This window comes from Macrotis lagotis, chromosome 4 (assembly GCF_037893015.1).
Source record: "Macrotis lagotis isolate mMagLag1 chromosome 4, bilby.v1.9.chrom.fasta, whole genome shotgun sequence".
Lineage (NCBI taxonomy): Eukaryota > Metazoa > Chordata > Mammalia > Peramelemorphia > Peramelidae > Macrotis > Macrotis lagotis.
Window position 1 is genome coordinate 77,556,045 of NC_133661.1, and position 19,151 is coordinate 77,575,195.

At 41.2% G+C, this 19,151-nt stretch overlaps 1 protein-coding gene across 1 annotated transcript in view; it reads right to left on the reverse strand.

Moving 5' to 3' along the window:
• PI4K2A (phosphatidylinositol 4-kinase type 2 alpha) overlaps positions 1–14,016 on the reverse strand; it is a 22,625-nt gene extending 8,609 nt beyond the window's left edge. Inside the window, exons 1-7 of the mRNA XM_074233200.1 lie at positions 13,520–14,016; positions 8,059–8,259; positions 4,714–4,845; positions 4,089–4,242; positions 3,148–3,209; positions 1,118–1,217; positions 436–569 (exon numbers count right to left, since the gene is read on the reverse strand). Coding sequence (XP_074089301.1) covers positions 436–569; positions 1,118–1,217; positions 3,148–3,209; positions 4,089–4,242; positions 4,714–4,845; positions 8,059–8,259; positions 13,520–13,972 — 1,236 coding nt within the window. The 5' untranslated portion in view covers positions 13,973–14,016. The remainder of the gene's footprint in view (positions 1–435; positions 570–1,117; positions 1,218–3,147; positions 3,210–4,088; positions 4,243–4,713; positions 4,846–8,058; positions 8,260–13,519) is intronic.
• Between the last annotated feature and the right edge of the window lie 5,135 nt (positions 14,017–19,151).

A 19,151-nucleotide genomic window follows, 5' to 3' on the forward strand; every position in this document is an offset into this window, starting at 1 on the left:
TAACTCAAGATTAACATCCTCTCTGATTCACAAATGAGAGGGTAGATGACTTATCTGGTCCCACAGTTAGTGAACATAGATCTCAGGGTCCCTGATACTTCCTCTCAAAAAAAAAAATGCTGAGGGAGTTCCAAAGGCTAAGGAGAAGCACAGGATCCCCTCAGTGCTGTTCACTGCAACACTCTGAATTTTTTTGACTCTGAAAAGAGTTGCAGTCTAGGCCTCCCAATTCTTACTCCCACCCTCTGTAGTCTTCTTGAGTTCTAATACTTGAAGCCAGGGATGGAGATGGACTGAAGTAGTAAAATACCGAAAAAAAAAAAAAATCACATTTAGTAGATGTCAGCTCCACCCTCTTTACTTGGACTGAAGTTGAATGGGACATATTTGTTTCCTTTCCACTTGCTAAATAAGACTGAAATTCCTAAGGCTGACCTTGAAGAGCTCATACAGGTCCTCTTCCAGGTCCTTGATGAAGTTAGGATCAGATATCTTTGGAAGGATCAGGTCTTTGATTTCCTGGGAAAATGGAATTTTGGCTTGGGGTAGCCAAGCCCAATAAAAGGGATCTGAAAGGAAAAAAAAAAAAAAAAAAAAAAAAACAACAAAAAACCCAACATTGGGAAAATTATAGCTCATATGTGTTCTCTTCCAAAAGAACACTCATAAGAAATTATTTCCATATTTCCCTTCTATAATTCTTATAGCATAAAAGCAAAATGCACAATTAACTTCAAAGGAGAAGATTCCAACTAAAAGTATGTTTCTCATCCATCAAACATGGATATGAGTCTCATAAAAATGTAGGGTAGGGACCCAACTTAATATTTTCCACCCTCTCAGAGAATTATCAATTATGATTGGACAGGTATTACCTTAGGAGGCTCAAGGAGGGAAAGAAAGTGTGGCATGTCACAGTTATCACAGAGAATTATAGGCCTTTCAGGGAATTCAAAATCTGGACTGATGAGAGATTACAATAAGGGAGTATGGATAACTAGGAAAGCAGAGCTTCCATAGTATAGTAAAGTCATGCTGGTCTAGAAAAGGAAGATTATAACTCTAATTTATGGTTTCCAAGAAGAAAAGTCTGAACCACTGCAGGCTTGGGACTTACACGCCCTCCAGGAGTCAGGATGCTTCAGAGGGAAAGCCAGCCCATTGTCTATGGCAGCCAGTTTGATAATGGGCTCCTTCACCATTACCCAGTCTGTGTCCTGGAGGGGAAGGGAAGGCTTATTACACGGGGATGTCCATTAACAAAATCCAGTCTTATCCCCCTTACATTGTAAAAGTGGTTTTCTCACCTTATCAAGTCTATTATCCTAGATATCACCCTTCCTCTTCAATTTATTTCTCCTGTGGCTCTAAACTCTTGCAACATTTCCCCTCTCACTCTATTAAGGTTCAAAGGCTTTTTCCATATTAGAAAAGCTTTCCAATCTAAGAACTACTCTTCTCTCAAAAAAGGGGGACTAATGATGTAAACCCAGGAGAATTATAGTGAGAAGGAACCTTAGAATTCATATTAATCCAACATACTCATTTTACAGGTGAGGAAACTAGGGTCCTCAATAGGCAAGTGATCTGCCTGAGTTCATTAGTGGTAGTGCTAGGGTAAGCTTCCAGGTCTATAGTTCCACAAGCTAGTGCTCTTTTCAAAATGTCACACAATCTCTTCAAAAAGAGATAAAGAACCAATGAATACCATGGAAACAATGTAAAAACTAATAGACTGCCTTCTGTGGGGGGGTAGGGGGGGGGAAGGAAGCAAGATTAGGGGAAAAATTGTAAAATTCAAAATAAATAAATAAATTTTAAAAAGAAGATATAAAGAAAATAGGATTAATGCTTCTAAAATGAGAAGTGCCAAAGTAAAGGAAATGAGAATCTTCAAAGTATGGAGAGGAGAAAGAAATTTTGGCTACATTTCAAGTTCCTATTGTGCAAGGCTGGCACCAAAGGCACTGCTGATTTCCAACCTGGGTACAGAATCCCAGAACCAGCTGCTCTTTCATAGAATTTCTACTCTATGAGCTCACTGGAGTACACCTGCTTTCAGGGTGTAACAGCTGATGCCAACATAGTGTTCTGAACAGTCTGTGGGAGTCGAAGCACCTGAGCCTCGATGGGAAGATAAGCAAGGCAGCAAGTCACAACAACCTTCTATCTTCATTCTGAGCAGCTTACCCAAGACATGAGTTCTGGTGTAGACAGGCAACTAGGATGAAGATCCCGGATGGAAGATGTGTGATTGGGGAAACAAGTTCCAAGTGCTGAACTCTGCTATCAAAGCTTTAAAGAATGCATTAGGGCAGTTACCCTATCCTGCTCTCTTCTGCCCAGTCTGACCCAGATCCCTAGTCATCTAATCTTCACAAGTGGATTTAAAGATCCAATGACTAATTTATTATGGGAACAGCACATTTATAGGATTATATATCATGCTTTAAGAATACTCTTCAAAGATGATGAAAAAGGGTAAAAAATCCCTTGTACAAAAATATTCACAGCAGCCCTGTTTGTGGTGGCAAAGAATTGGAAATCAAGTAAATGTCCTTCAATTGGAGAATGGCTTAGCAAACTGTGGTATATGTATATCATGGAACACTATTGTTCTATTAGAAACCTGGAGGGATTTGCATGAATTGATGCTGAGTGAGATGAGCAGAACCAGAAAAATACTGTACACCCTAACAGCAACATAGGGGTGATAATCAACCTTGATGGACTTGCTCATTCCATCAGTGCAACAATCAGGGACAATTTGGGGCTGTCTGCAATGGAGAATACCATCTGTATCCAGAGAAACAACTGTGCGATTTGAACAAAGACCAAGGATTATTACCTTTAATTTAGAAAAAAAAACTGATATCTTATTATGTAATCTTGCTATCTCTTATACTATATGTTTCTTCCTTAAGGATATGATTTCTCTCTCATCACATTCAATTTGGATCAATATATATCATGGAACCAATGTAAAGACTGGCAAATTGCCTTCTGTGAGGGGTGAGGGGAGGGAAGCAAGATCGGGGGAAAATTATAAAACTCAAAATAAAAAAATGCATAATTAAAACCTCAAAAAAAACAAAAAAGAATACTCTTCAAGAATCCTTTCTCCACCAGGCCTTCTCAGAATCTTACCCGGTAGCTGGAATTATCCATCGGACAATCATATTTGATCAGCCAATTGTCATTGCCTCTATCTGCAGATAGAAACATCAAAGATCAGCAGGGAAAACTGTAAGCTGGCAAATTCTAATGTGGTAGGAATGGGCAAAGGTTAAAGGCACTGCTCAGAATTCATCAGACTGACACCAATAATCTGAAGCCAGGGACAAGGAAGCAAGCATCTTCTGTCTGGGGAGGGAAGCTGGCTTGGATAAAGAGTTCTAAAACTAGGGGCAGCTAGGTGGCACAGTGGATACAGCATCAGTCCTGGAATCAGGAGGACCTGAGTTCAAATCTGACCTCATATACTTAATAATTACCTAGCTATATGACCTTGACCTTAACCCCATTGTCTTGCAAAAACCAAATAAAAATTTAAAAACTTTAAAAAAAAAGAATTCTATTACTGATTATGAACCTATCTATCCCTGATAGCTAATACAGCATTCTGGTATCACTTAAGGGCTCTGCTAAAAATGCAGTAATTTATAAGCTCCAGAAGAGGATAGAGAAAAAGTACAATTTAGCCTTAGTAAAGGCAGAAGTCTGTATCAGTTGTATAATAGGTTACCATCCATAAATGGAAAAGGCAGAAATTCTCTTTCTCTCCCAAGTTATGATCTGATCACCCAGCTCCCCACTTCACAAATCCCAACACCAGGAGTGAGATTGTTCAGCTATAGGGTTCCTTGTCAGTTTAAAAATAACCTAAACATATCTCATTGGAAAGATACTTGGCTCATTCTAGTGAAGAATATGGTTCAAGACAAGGATCTCTCATTTAGGGAGAAATACACTCAGTAACCCACAACCATATGAATAAGTTAATCAGATAATTGAGTTCTCAACCCCTACACATTTCAGTGGGTCTTCATAATACAGACTGCTGAAGTATGGCTCCCACAGAAACTCACCAGTGTTTCGGATGATGTAATCTAGTACCACCAACCGCTCAAATTGCAATAGCAGCTGCCGATTAGTGTTCTCAGGCAGTGAATCTGCTTCAAATCGTCGCAGCCAATAGTCAGCATCTTTGTAGCCTTCAACAAAGAGCTGGAAAGAACCAACCTGGAAGAAGAGAAGGCAGAGATCAGAATAGCGTTCCTCCGAAGCTCAATTCCAGATTGAATTGAGGAAGAGCAAATGTCCAGTGAGGTCTTGAAATATCGATACACCAGAAAGTGCCAACCTTTCCAAAATACTATTGTCTTTTTTCAGTCTTTTATTTCTTTAAAAATGTAGAAGAAGGAAATTATGGGAGTAGTCCACTAAAGAAAATAACCAAAGCCTACCCAGATGGCCTGGCTGAGTTTGTTGGCAGAAGCACAACTCAGACACCCCAAGGTGAACACTTCCCCAAGTTTCAAGCTGTCCAATACTAAAATGAGGACAAAACAGAATCCCTCCCCTACCAAACACCCCTATTCCCCATTCTGAACACACCTCTCTGCAGGAAGCCAGCAGTAGGGGCACCAAAAAGCATTTCACCTACAGACCATTTCTGACACATAACAAAGGTTGCTAAATCTGCTCCTCTACCTTGGGTGGCAGCCCAATTCGGTTAAACCGCTGTCCAACTTTTGGCACTTTCTCTAGGGCGAGTCGCTTCCCTCTGGACTTCACTCGGTCAATGGCACTGTAATTGAAGGTCTCGCTAGCCAGGTATACTACCTAAAGTAGAAAAACAAGAGATCAACTGAAAAGACTCCTGATCCCAGAGACTCCTTGGATATTGATAATAGTTCAAAATCATCCCATAAAATTTTATATCAGAGAAGAACAGCATCTTTCTATATACAGATCAGCAAACTAGCATTTATAATAAGATATCATTGCAATATCTAGTTCTCCAATATCAGATATAATAGTTTTGGGGTTTTTTTTTTTAGTTTTTTTGCAAGGCAAATGGGGTTAAGTGGCTTGCCCAAGGCCACATAGCTAGGTAATTATTAAGTGTCTGAGAGCAGATTTGAACCCAGGTCCTCCTGACTCCAGGGCCGGTGCTTTATGCGCCACCTAGCTGCCCCGGATATAATAGTTCTAAGGGAAAAAAAAATCACAGCAAATGAATTTTTCAATATAAATATCTGAGTCCAGATTAATGATAAAAAATTTTCCCTCAAAGTCTTTAAAGTACATTGAAAATATTCTGCTGCTCTTCTCCATGTCAGTAGGTATTTAAAAATCAAAATAATTCTAAGTTTCTTTGCCCTGAAGATTAGAAAACTGTGGCAAATGAATAGAAGAATGGTTTAATCTAAAGCTACAGTCATTACTTGGCAATGATTTGGTCTAGTCTTCACCTCTCAAGACCCTGCCAATCTTCTCCTTCAATAGCTTTATTTTTGATCCCTCTTCAAGGCACACCATTCCCTTTTCTATGAGTAACAGGAATAATAACTATTATAATCTGAAAGTAAGGAGCAGCATGAAGGGGCCTTCATTCAAATTCCAGCTCTGCCGTGGGCTCTGAGACCTCAAACAAAAGGTTATTATTGAAGATTCAACCATCCAGGCCATCTCCATCCTAATATGTTCTGATCAACAAAGACTCCTAGCAAGGGCTCTTGTGACTGAGGGCTCCTCCAGTCTCTGCTTTCAGCAGCTGCAGAGAATGGAGAGTAATTTGTTTTAGCTAGAACATAAAGTATGAGAAAGTAAGTAATATGAAATAAGATTGGAAAAGTAGGTTGAACTTGATTAAGGAAGGCCTTGAATGCCTGGATCAGGGAGAAAATTAAGGTTTCTGATTAGATGATGATGTGATCAGAGTCCATACATGGAAGATTATTTGAGACAACTATATTAAGGATGAATTGAAAAAGGAATTCAATTAGGGGCTGCAACAGCCATTAGGATACGTGGTTTAAATGGAAAAAAAATAGAAGAATTAATCAGAGCTGCTGATGGACTGATGGACTCAAAAAGAAGCAGGAGGGGCAGCTAGGTGGCACGGCTCTGGAGTCAAAAGGATCTGAGTTCAAATCCAGCTTCAGATACTTAATAATTACCTAGCTGTGTGATCTTGGGCAAATCACTTAACCCCATTGCCTTGCCCCCCCCAAAAAAAAGAAGCAGCAGGATGGGAGGCAGTGAGAATAGACTAGTCACCATAATTTTGGTAAGGAAATAGAGACAGAGAAAAGATTGTGGGGTTACAGAGGTCAAGGGAAAAGGCTTGATTTTTACAATTGAGAGAAGAATGTTTATAGGTGGAGGGGAACACTGATGGTGTATTAAAACAAAAGGTTGATTGTCAGACCAAAGGGACAAGAGGGAATAGGCATAAAACTGAAGATACAAGTGGAAATTTGCTAGCCCTAGATTAATTATTCCTATGAAACAAGAAGGAAGAAAAAGATGGGTACTGACATTGTAAATAATAGTGCTAGATACTAAGGAGAACACACAAGCATTTGAAAGTCAAGTGAAAGAATGAGAGCTCTTCAAAAGTCAACGGTCTTTATCTTTAAATTCTCAGTGCCTCGGACATATTAAGGTCTTAATGAGAAAGTATCTTAAAAACTGTAAAACTTTACACAAATGGAAGGGATGATCATCATCATGGAGAGTTGGTTATTGGCATTACAATGAGACCTAATGGTGTTGTTCAGACAGACATTAGATGTTTCATGGTCTGAGGATGGTTGATAGTTGTTTTGGTCTCCCTGACCACAGGGCATGGCTCATTGGAAAGAGTGAATCTTGGATGCCTGAAGCAAAGCCTGGACCATGCTGTGTGTTCCCAGATGAAGGGGCTCCACACTATGGCCAGGTTGTAATGCTTTGTTGTTCTTGGCTTCATAAAATTTCAAGGAAAATCTTAAAATAAATGTCCCTGCCTTGCATTCCAAACTGTCCTTAATTTGTGTAGGTGATGGAAGGGTTCAGAGATAGCCATTTATTCCTCACTCACCTCAAGGCACTAGAAGAGTTTTCTCCTTTCAATAGCTACTGAATTTCCCTAGTAATCAGTGATCATAACTCAAACTGAGTTATAAACTGTTTTTGTCCTTCCCCAAAGCTTCCTTACTAGAAGTCACACATTCATCTTGAGATGCCATTCAGCCTTTTTAACCCTAAGAAGTCTAATGGATTCATGAGAACATTGCAGTCTGAATGTGGACAAATGTGAAAAATACAAAGAAATATGGAAGGATATTTACATACACAGTGACTATGATTGTACTAAAAGAAGCAACAGCAATAAAATTTGACCAGTAAATAGATGGAAAAGATACTGCAAAGGGACATCTATAGCAAACAAGATGTTGTTATTAGTTTGCCAATTTTATACATAGTCATGTACACACACATGCACATCTTCTTTTGGAAAATGAAAGTTTGTAGTTTCATTTTTGGTTAATTCTTTATTTTATTTACTTTTATTGAGATAATTAATAAGTTTATATTAAAATTTTGTTAAACATTTTAAGAGAATAGATGGGGATCTAGTGAATTTGTTTTGATCTGCAACTGTCCTTGGAAATTCCTTTTAAATCTAGACAATTCTCAAACTCTTAATCTTTGACTCATCTCTTTACCCAGGATCCTAATGAATTTGGAAGGAATTTCAGGCAATATTATAAACTAAACCTTGCCTCCAATTCCTTTGTCCTTAAAGTCCCCTAGATCATAGTCTAACTTAAGCATACCACTGACAGCTCAATTAACCAGTACATTCTGCTCTGCATCTGAATTTCTGAAATGTCTACAAGTTCTATTCTCCTAGAATCTCCCAGGAAGGAGACTAATGTGCCATAGAAATTTCTGGGGTCATATTCAACTTAGTAAATAGATAGCCCTCACACAAAGCCTAATGACCTTCCTGCACTTAATATTATAAACAAAGGTTTAGATACTTCCAAGGAATAACTAACTTACCTTAGTACGGGGTACGATATTGAGTTCCAGTTTTTGGTCCACCAAACTGGCCCCTGCCTCTGAGAGATAGCCCTGATTGAGGACAAGACAATCACGGCCAAAGCAGCAGGGACAGCACAGCTTCTGTAGCCATTTGGTCCATTTAGGGTTAAGATGCCCATATGGCTCCTCATTCTTGGGTTTGAAGACACCAATGATTTTCTACATGGAAAAGAAAGACAAGTGATGGAGGAGGGAAAAAAAAGTAATAAAAAGGTATGGGGAATAGCCCCACACATTCCTTACAGAGAAACTAACAACTCTGTCTCTAAAGCAAAATGGGCAATTTTATGCATGTAACTAGAATTTGGAAAGAATTTTCTTACTTTCTACATCCGTACCCTAGATCTATTTTTAACACATTCATTCATTACCTTTGTCTACAGTCTGTATGCCACAGAGCAAAGTTGTATACCTCCATAGAAGGCCAGGGTGCAAGGTCTACAAAGTATGAAGTCATGTTATATGGTAACCAAGTATATCTTTAGGCGACAGTGACTCTATTTTGGCAATCCAGTGTAGCTCCTTCACAGCAAAGGTAGATGATCACACTAACATTATCAAGCTCCAACTTCTAAATCTTATAGCGATTATTATCAATTGGGTCTGAACTGAGAGTTTATTAAATCAATAATAATCAAGGCATCTTTTAATGAGAAGAATAAAATCCCTCTCTTAGTTGCTAATTTCCTTTTTTACCATTCCCTACTAAGGATATTAATTTTCCTTTGAAATTTAAAACAAAAACCTTTAAAAACACAACCAAAAAAAAATCCAAAGAGGAAATCTGCATCTGAAGGAACCTATGACTAGGTCCCAATGAAGATAAAATCTTGCTTCTTACAGACCTGTGGAAGCTCTGCTTAGGGCCCAACTGTGCTCCAGGGCCGTGGTACCTCAGAGTCCTTTTTGCTAAAATCTACCCCGTGGCAGCTACTTGTATTCCATGCTATCATGCAGTTTCTCTCATTGTGGATGACCCTATAGATCAGTCAATATTCTGAAGTCTTTTTTTTTCATTTACTTCAATCCTTCTTCCTCAAAAGCCTTAGGGGGGGGGGGGGGTAAATGTGATGACTTAGCCTTCTAACACAATGATTCACCATCAAATCATATGATTCCTTCTCTTCTCCTCACCCTCCCAACTAACTCAAGATAGTCTAGGTCACAGGATTTTTTCAAGACTGTGTCATTTCCTGAGCAGATAGTAGAACACATATAGACAATGGAATAGACAACCACTCACTTTAGAGTTGGCAAGGTTCCAAATTCCATCAAAGGCTACTCAATCATAGGAGAAAATTCTGCAGAAAACTAAATTAATCCAGAATTTGGGAAGATAGGAGGAGCAGAGAGCTTTTCTGTCCTCCAAAAAATTCATCATTTCTAAAACCATTTACTGGTAGGAAACACATAACTTCATATACAAATCCCTCTTTCATTTATAGCCATCCCCAATCTGGCTGCAACCAATCTTTCCAAGCTGATTTCACATTATTCCCTTTCAAGCCAAATTGGCCTACTTACTGTTCCTTTCACATGACATTTTTCTTGTTTCCATGCCTTTACATATTCTATCCCCCATGCCTGGAATGTTCTCCCTCCTCATCTCCACCTCCTAAATTCCCTAGCTCCATTCAAGGCTCAGATTCAGTTCAGCTTCCTGCTAAAGACTTCTCATGATCTCCTTTAGCATTGCCTTCCTCTCTCTTCCCTCAGAAGTTTGTATTTACTTTGTAGATATTTTGCATTTATTCATCTGGGTACTTTTCACTCCTTTCAGTAGAATGTAAGCTACTTGAAGGCAGGACTGTTTTTTTTTTCATTTCTGTCTTTGTAACTATCATCCAGCAGAGATCCCATCACTTAGGTGTTTGCATTTAACTGAATTCACAGCATAACTCCTTAGAATTAACTGTGTATCCAGAGAAGGTCACCAAATTAAGATACAAGGAACATGGGGCAGCTAGGTGGCACAGTGGATAGATAGAGCATCAGCCCTGGAGTCAGGAGTACCCGAGTTCAAATCCGGCCTCATTCACTTAATAATTACCTAGCTGTGTGGCTTTGGGCAAGCCACTTAACCCCAGTGCCTTGCAAAAAAAAAAAAAAAATGATATAAGGAACAGAAACTCATTAGCACTCCCTTGCCATAGGAAAAACTCCTTCCTCATTTTGCCAGTTCAATACCCCACATGCTCCCAAGTCCTCTGGGTCAGAAGCTGGCCAGGACTTTACAGTGATCCTCTGGTGTGGCTTCTAAGTATCTCTAGACCCATCTTGAGCTACTCTGATTTCATCTGGAAAGCTGAAAGTTCAGAACCTGCTTGCTCAGGGAAGGAATGGCCTAATGATCATTCTACCAATTTGTCTGGGATACAAGGAACCATTAAGCTTAGTCCTCTAAGAATTGAGGACCAAAAAAACCAGAAAACTGGAGCTATTAAGGTCTAAACATTTCTACTTAAAGAAAATAGATCATCAGAGTCAACAACTCTACCATGCCAGGGTTATTATCCTTCCATTGATAAAAACAACTATCAGGGCAGCTTAGGTGGGGCAGTGGATAGAGCACCAGCCCTGATGTCAGGAGTACCTGGGTTCAAATCTGGCTTCAGACATTTAATAATTACCTAGCTTTGTGGCCTTGGGCAAGCTACTTAACCCCACTGCCTTGCAGAAAAAAAAAAAACTAAAAAGAAAAAAAGAACAACTATCATGAGTTTCAAAGAATTAATACTATTTGTTACTAAGCTACATCTCACATGCACACACACACACACAAAATATTTCCAATATGGATAAGTGAAAACAAATCACAGGATCATAGAATTATTACTAAAAGGGACCTTGGAGATCATCTTGTCCAAAGCTTTAATTTTACAGATAAGGGAAATTGAGGCCTACCGAAATCAAGTGATTTGTTGAAGGTCATACAGTTGTCAAGTAGCAGAGGTAAGATTTCAAACTCAGGTCCTTTGACTACAAATCTAGCATTTTCTACTGCACCATGATGCCTCCTCAGATTTGCAGACTATCAAGACTGACCAGGGCAGCTAAGTGGTACAGTGGATAGAGCACTGGCCCTGGAGTCAGGAGGACCTGAGTTCAAATCTAGCCTCAGATATGTAATAATTACCTAGCTGTGTGATTTTGGGCAAATCACTTAACCCCATTGCCTTGCAAAAGCTAAAAAAAAAAAAAAAACTGACCAACATGCAACTGAGATGTATCACTTGGTTTATGTAACATTTATTTTGTAAAGATGGAATGATATTAATTTGTTAACATATATACATATACATATGTGTCTATATATGTATATATGTAATGTATGTATACTTTGACATTCCCTTCATAAAGAGTATAAGAATATTCACAGTTATTCTATGTCATCATGAACAGCCTTCTCAGACAAGGTCTCTAAACCCTGTACTTCAGGTACAAAGGTGGTGCTCCATTTATCTCTTAGACCAAATAAATAGATCACATTACTGCTACCTCCTCTGTCAGAGCACTGGATCATTTTCTCAGCTGACCTGCCTCATTTCCATTAGAACTATAACAGTGTTAAAAAACAAAACAAAATCTTTCACCTTCTTCCTCTGCCTTCCAGTTCCCTCTCACAAGTGACAAAAAGGAATATAAAAAAATCCTAAAAAATAATTTACCAACTCTTAGATCCCAATCTGTTTTCTAAATGCCAAAGACATGAAAGTATTATAGGGAAGGTGGAAAGGCACAGGGAGCTGAGGACCAGCACCAGAAACAGGAAGATATGGGTTTGAGTGCTGTTTCTATATGCAAGTTCCCTGGGCCTCAGATTCCTCATCAGAATAAATAGGGCAACCAAAGTAGCAGTCATATATATTTACATCACAGTCTGACCTAGTCATTCGAAACTAAGAACAACACAGTTCTGAGTTCTTCAGAAGATTACACTAGAATAGAGGAACTTGAAACAGGTTAGCCTAAGTGTAAAGGACCTAGGAGGTCCCATTCTACTCTTTACCTTAGTCATTTAAGTGATCTGGGCAACTATGTCTTCCACATAGGAAAGTCCCACAAGGGAAGAACACAGGTCTAGATGAAAATAAATTAAAGATATAGTTTCTTACTACCACCAATGTTATGAGATATCTCCTTTAGAATGTAAGCTCATTTACTCTTTGCATTTATGTTCTCAGCTATTGTAGTGACAACTAGGTGTTACAATGGAATGAAAGAATCCTAGATCTCAAAGTCAGAAGAATTCAAATGTGACCTCAGCCCCTTACTAACTGTATGACCCTGGGCAAGTCACTTTACTTCTGTCTGCCTCACTTTTCTCCACTGTAAAATAGGGTAAAGAACCTACCTCTGGGGTTGTAGTGAGCATCAAGAGATAATGTTGCTCAATTTGGATCAATGTACAACGAGGAAAGAATGTAAAGACTGACAAATTGCTTTCTGTGGGGGGATGGGGGAGGAAAAGTAAGATTGAGGGAAAAGTTGTAAAACTCAAAATAAATGAAATTTTTAATTAAAAAAAAAAAAGAGAGATAATGTTGGTAGGGCCCTTTCCACAGCCTGGCACTATATAATCGCTTGTTCCCTTCTTGTTCATACCCAGCACAGAGACTAGCATATGGGTTGATGCTCATTTCCCAAAGCAGTAAAACGGTATATTTTGGAGAGGTCAAGCACTTTGATGTGTCCCCTGCTTCCAACCAAAAAAATTATTCAAAAATGACCACCATTCTTCAATGTCCACCCAAGGGAAGGTGAGGATTATTACTATCAATGCTGCTACCTCAGATTCTAATATTCTTGGTTATTACTCTCCCACCTAAATTACAAGGGAATGCTTGGGCAGGGCCTCCACCAGCTCTCCTTGGGTTGGATAAAAGGCCAGAATAACAAGGCCATCAAAAAAGTAGCTGTCGTCTACACATATTTACATCATGGACTGACCCCGTCATCCTGAGACTCAGAAGAAAAGAGCTCAGAAGTACCTGTGGGCAGAGGGCCTTAAAATGGACTGACTAGCCATGGCTTTATTAATAACAAAGATAGTCATTTTGAATGAATTCTTGGGAGGTTTTCAAGGAAAGAGTTGGACACGGTTTTGCTTTAAATCAAGAGCTAAAAGCATAAAAGCAAGCGTGATGCACAGAGTCTTCTCCTCCTACACACATACAAACACTCTCTCTCTGAGACTTAAGTAAAATCTGGATCTTGCCCAAGGGGGCACAAAGAAGCTGCCCTGTGACTCGGGGAGAGAACTGGGGGAGGAAAGCGGCTGACGGCCCCGAGCTGCCAAGCCCCGTGCTCCCAGCTCGCGGACTGCTCGCAAAGGGCACCGCCGCACAAGCGCGGGCGGCCCCCCTTCCAGGGTGGCGGCCGCCCCCAGCCCCGCTTCCTCTCCCGGGCCCAGGCTCACCCCCTGCGGGTCCTTGACGAAGTAGCTGCCGCTGGAGCCCTGGTAGATGCGCTCCGGGTAGATGCCGCGCTCGCTCGCCAGCTCGGCCTGCCGCACCACTTCGGCGAACTCGGGGTCGTCCGGGAACTCGTTCCGCTCCCGCTGGGCCTGCGCCGCCTGCGCCGCCGCGTGGGCCTGGGCCGCCAGGGCCTGCGCCTGGGCCGCCACGGCCTGGGCCTGCGCCTGGACCGCCGCGCCCCGCGCCCCGCCCGGGCCCCGCTCCAGCAGAGGCTGCCGCTCCCGGTCCCGGCCCGGGGAGCCCGGCGGCGACGGCCCCAGGCCGGACGGCGGCACCACCCGCACCACGGCGCCCGGCACCTGCGGGAAGTGCGCGCCCGGGCCCGGGCCCGACGGGAACGTGTAGTCCGGGGGGTGGGCCCGCTCCGGGGACACCAGGGGGCTCGTCTCGTCCATCCCGGAGGCGGCCGGCTCCCGGACGCGCTGGGCGCAGCGAAGCCCCGGCGCCGGACCAATCCGCGTCACTGCCCGGCCGGCCGGGCCCGCCCCCCGGAAGCCCCGCCCCCCCGGGCCCTGTTTACATGGTGACGAGAAGGGACGGCCCCTCGCGCCGACGCTGGCCAATCAAGGCGCGCTCCGACGCGACTCCCCCCCACGTCCGGCCGGCTTCCCGCCCCCTCGGATGGAGCTGCGCATGTGCGCCGCTTCAGCCCCTCAGCCACACTTTTTCAAAAGCCCTCCCTGAGCTCCCTGGTGGCTCTCGCGCGAGCATCGTCTGTATCGATCACCAGCTGTTCGAACCGTCCACATTCACTATTATCATTTTATCGTCATTATCATTATTGCTCACCAGCTCCTTGAACGCTGAAACTGCCCTTTCCCAATTTGGGGGTATTCCCAGGCACCATAGGCGCTGAATTGATTGGTTAGCCATTGATTGTATACTCTCTTTTTTAGTTTTTTTTGCAAGGCAAATGGAGTTAAGCGGCTTGCCCAAAGCCGCACAGCTAGGGAATTATCAAGTGTCTGAGGTCGGATTTGAACTCAGGTCCTCCTGACTCCAGGACCGGTGCTCTATCCGGATTATATACTTCTTGGTTGAAAGGTTCAACCTTTCACCCTTCTTCAATAGATCACCCAGTTGGCTTCACTGTCATTCGCCTTCTCGATCGATAAGTCCATCTGGTAATCAGGATCACCTGCAAACTTCTTGGGCATTTAAATCTCTTCACCACCTGGCTCCAAGCCTCCTGCAAGCTTCTCCCCTGGAGACTCCCTACTCTACAGTCCAGCTAAACAGGTTTGGCCTGCTGGATCTTACACACAGAATTCCATTTCAAGTATCATCCTTTTGCACAAATGGTCTTCCCCCAACTCTCTTGCCACCTTCCCACCTACCCATCTCCAAACCTCTCTCCAAAATTACCTTGTATTCAATCTGATTATATTTTGTATTTATTTATTTATATGTGTATATGTTGTTCCCCTGTATAAAAAAATAAGTTCTTGAAAGCAGCTTCCTCAGCATCTAACACAGTATCAGGTATATGTTATTGTTTAGTCTCATTTTCTATGAGCTCATAGAACAGACTGTCCATGGGTTTTCTTGGCAAAGATCCTGGAATAGTTTGCTATTTCCTTCTCCAGTGGAAATTGAGGCAAGCAGAGGTTAAGTGACTTAGCCAGGGTCACACAGCTAATAAGTATCTGAGGTTGGATTTGAACTCTTATCTTCCTGATTTTAGACTTAACACTAGAGTTGTACCATCTACCTGCCCCATCAATCATATAGTTGTAAATACTGTAAGTGCTTTCTGCTCCATTGATTAATTGATTAAATCTAGTATCCAACTCTTCCCACAATTTCTTAGCTTGGAGGCCAAAGTAAATATTTGTTGAATCGAGATTTGTTTTTTGGCCTTCTACAGTGCACTGTGGTGATCTCATTAGTTCCCATGGATTCAATTATCATCTCTAAGCAAATGCTTCTCAGATTTACTTATGCATCCCTAACATCTCTCTACCTTCCAGTTTCATATCTCCAAATGCCATTTGGGCATCTCAGCTGAATGTGCCACAGACAACTAAACTCAGCATTTCTTCATGTCCAAACCCATTCCTCTTCCTTCATTCCCTGTTACTATAAAGGATATCACCATCCTCCTAACCATCCCGGTTTACTACCTAGATGGCTTCCTCATTCCCCTTCTCTTCTTCTTCCCCCCCCTCCATATCTTATCAGTTGCCAAGTCTGGTGTTGGATCCAGGCCTGGGTTTCACTCTTACTCAGTTGAGTCTTGTTGAGTATGATTGAAAGCTAACTACCATAGAAACTTCAAACAACTTTCAATCTTCAGGGAGACCCCCCCCCCACTAAACAAATCACATCCTCCATGGAGATCCCAAACAATTCTCAATCCCTATGAAAATCATACCACCCTGCTTCCTATAACCTATATCCTATAAAAATTATGCTCTCCGACTTCCCGTCTACTCCAACCCAGTTCTCAGTTCCTTCCTTCAATAAACAGCTTTACATTCCATTTGCCTCCATTACTATCCCCCTAAACTGCAGACATCTGAGTCCACCTTTTGACCTTTCATCTGGTCCATTCTACCTTCATCACACCTTCTGTGTATGTACCCTACTCTCCTCTGCCACACTTACTACAGATCTTCATTGCCTCATATCTAAACTATTTCAACAGTCTGTTGGTTGATCCCTTGCCTTAAGTACTTCCATACTCCAGTTCTTCTACTAAGCTATAAAACTAATGGTAAAATTCATATCTTATTTTGTTACATACATCCCTTCTCAAGAAACTCCAGTGCTTTTCCATTACCTCTAAAATTAAATTATAAAATCTTCTCTTTGTTAAAAGCCCTTCCATCTGAAGTTACATTTGAACTCAGATCTTCCTGATTCCAAGTCCAACAATCTTCTACCCCCTATGAGGCAGAAAGATACTTGTAACTCTGCACTGAGATTCCTTTTCTCCCTTCATAGAATCGTCACAAGTTTCCCTTAGATGAAGCTCTTGGTTGGCCCCTGAGGATCAATGTTTTTCTAGAGTCCAAAGGCAGTTCCTTCTAGCTGCTTTGGGGGGGGGGGGGGGTCATGCTGCCTAAAGCTACAGTTATTTTCAGATGACTGTTTTTACATCCATCTGTAGTCACTAGGACACCTGTGATCATTGCTACTTCTGAAGTAGGAGAAATATTGAATAGAAAAATATATTTTATAATTAACCTATTCCCTCTGCACTGACCACGTATCTTACATTAACACTGATGCTACCAACCCCATCCCATTGTCCAACCAATAAGATGAGGTCAATAAACTGTTAGTAAAGTGCCATGCTTCTCCCTGGCAAGGATTCAAGGTAAATCTTTGTCCTTGGGAACAAGACAACTGCTAACAACAAAAAATAGATCCCTACCTTTGGCTGAAAAGATTGTCTTTGTGCTACCACCCCTCATCTATATATCCCTAGTTACCTCAGTTCTGCTCTCTGAGCAGCAGCTACCATCAATATAACCCTCCATTACCTCATCTTCCTGCCCCTTTAAAAACTCACTTATTTTGCTTGTCTCCCTTTGAAGAGCAGCCCACTCTGGGGGAGTATGATCCACCAAAATAATCTCTCATGTCTCTATTCACTTCTTTCCTAGTTAACCCCTGATTGCATGTCTTCTATTGAGGCTAATCTCTTAGGGATCATAATTCCTCACTGCTCAGGTGACTCACAGACTTAGGTGACTTAGGTTGTTTAGGTTGCTTAGAGATCAGTGGTTTCCTGCCTGAGTTTTTACTAATTGCAGCAATACTGAAATAAACCTTTAGATCCTTAAAATTTCTTCTAGGCCAGAGTAGGTCTTTTAGATGAATTCTTTCATGTTCTGCCTAAATCTTTATTTGGTTCCAATTTTTCCCCTAGCATCACTGCCACCAATTCATCTCTGGCTCTCCTGAATTTATAAAATTACTGCCTAAACATGTTCACTTCACCATACTCATTCACACAAAGAAGAAAAATATCAGTGACCGAGAAGGCCATATGCTCACATATACCATAGCAGCTTGTATTTAAATATCACTTTGTTTTCTTTTTCTTTTTTTATAAATATTTTATTTGTTTTCAATTATATATAATAGTAGTTTCTATCATTTTTTGTGATGTTTTGAATTTTAGTTTTTCCCCACCCTCCCTTCCCTCCCCCTACCCCCCACAGAAGGCAATCAGATAATCTTTACATTGTTTCCATGCTATAAATTGATCAAGATTGAATGTGTTGAGAGAAAATGCATATCCTTGAGGGGAAAAAAATATCAGCGATAGCAAAATTGTGTAGTACATATGACAACTTTTTTTTTTAATTGAAGGTAATAGTCTGATCTCTTTTTAAACTCCACAGTTCTTTCTCTGGACACAGATATTTTTCTCCATCGCAGATACCCTAAAATTGTCCCTGATTATCGCACTGATGGAATGAGCAAGTGTGTTAAGGTTGATCATCACCCCCATGTTGCTGTTACAGTGTACAATGTTCTTCTGGTTCTGTTCATCTCACTCAACATCAGTTCATGCAAGTCTTTCCAGGCTTCTCTGAAATCCCATCCCTCCTGGTTTCTAATAGAACAAAAGTGTTCCATCACATACGTATAACACAATTTATTAAGTAAGCCATTCCCCAGTTGATGGACGTTCACTCGATTTCCAATTCTCTGCTACCACAAATACAGCCGCTATGAATATCTTTGTACATGTGATGTTTTTACCCTTTTTCATCTTCTCTTCAAGGTATAAACCCAGTAGTGGTATTGCTGGATCAAAAGGTATACACATTTTTATTGCCCTTTGGGACACTTTAAGGTTTTCAAAGATCTTTACATATGTTAACTCATTTGATCCTCATAACAACTCTGTGAAATAGGTTCCAGTATTTAGGCCCCATTTTTACAGATAAGGAAACTGAGACACAGAGAACTTAAGTACTTGACTTGCCCAAGGTCACAAAGCTATTAAGTATCTGAAACAGATTTGAACTCAAATCTCCCTGGTCCAGTGCCTACCTTTCTGAGACTGCTTAAAGTACTCTTGTCTCCTCCAAGCTGCAAAAGAAAAGAAAAAATAAAGGAAGAGGCATTCCCCTTTTATATGCTCATTTTCTGTACCCCATGAGTCAATCAGAAGTCTTTTTGTTAACATTCAAACCTCTCAATCATGAATAAATGGACATAGGCTTCCCCCCCAGGTATCACATGGTTGCTTAAACTGAAACTAGGGAGGGAATATCCATGCCTGCTCCAAAGATGGACCCTCAGGTGCCAATCCATCCCTATTAAATGTATAAAACTACTGAAATGTGAACCTATGGGCATTTTCTGATTTTTGTTACAAGATAATAGAAGTCCAGGTCTAATGTTTCATTTACCTCTTTTTTCTGCTGAAGGCAGAGAGGTCAAGAGGCAGAAATAAGGAGGGACAGCATTCTAGGTATCAGAACAGTCAGGGAAAAAAAAAAGTCTTGAGTAGGGAGATGAAATAGGGTTGGTGACAACTCATCCAGGCCAATCGAGCAGCAAAGCATTTCGGATTTGCAGCGATGAGGAGGGAGAGCATTCATTCCATCC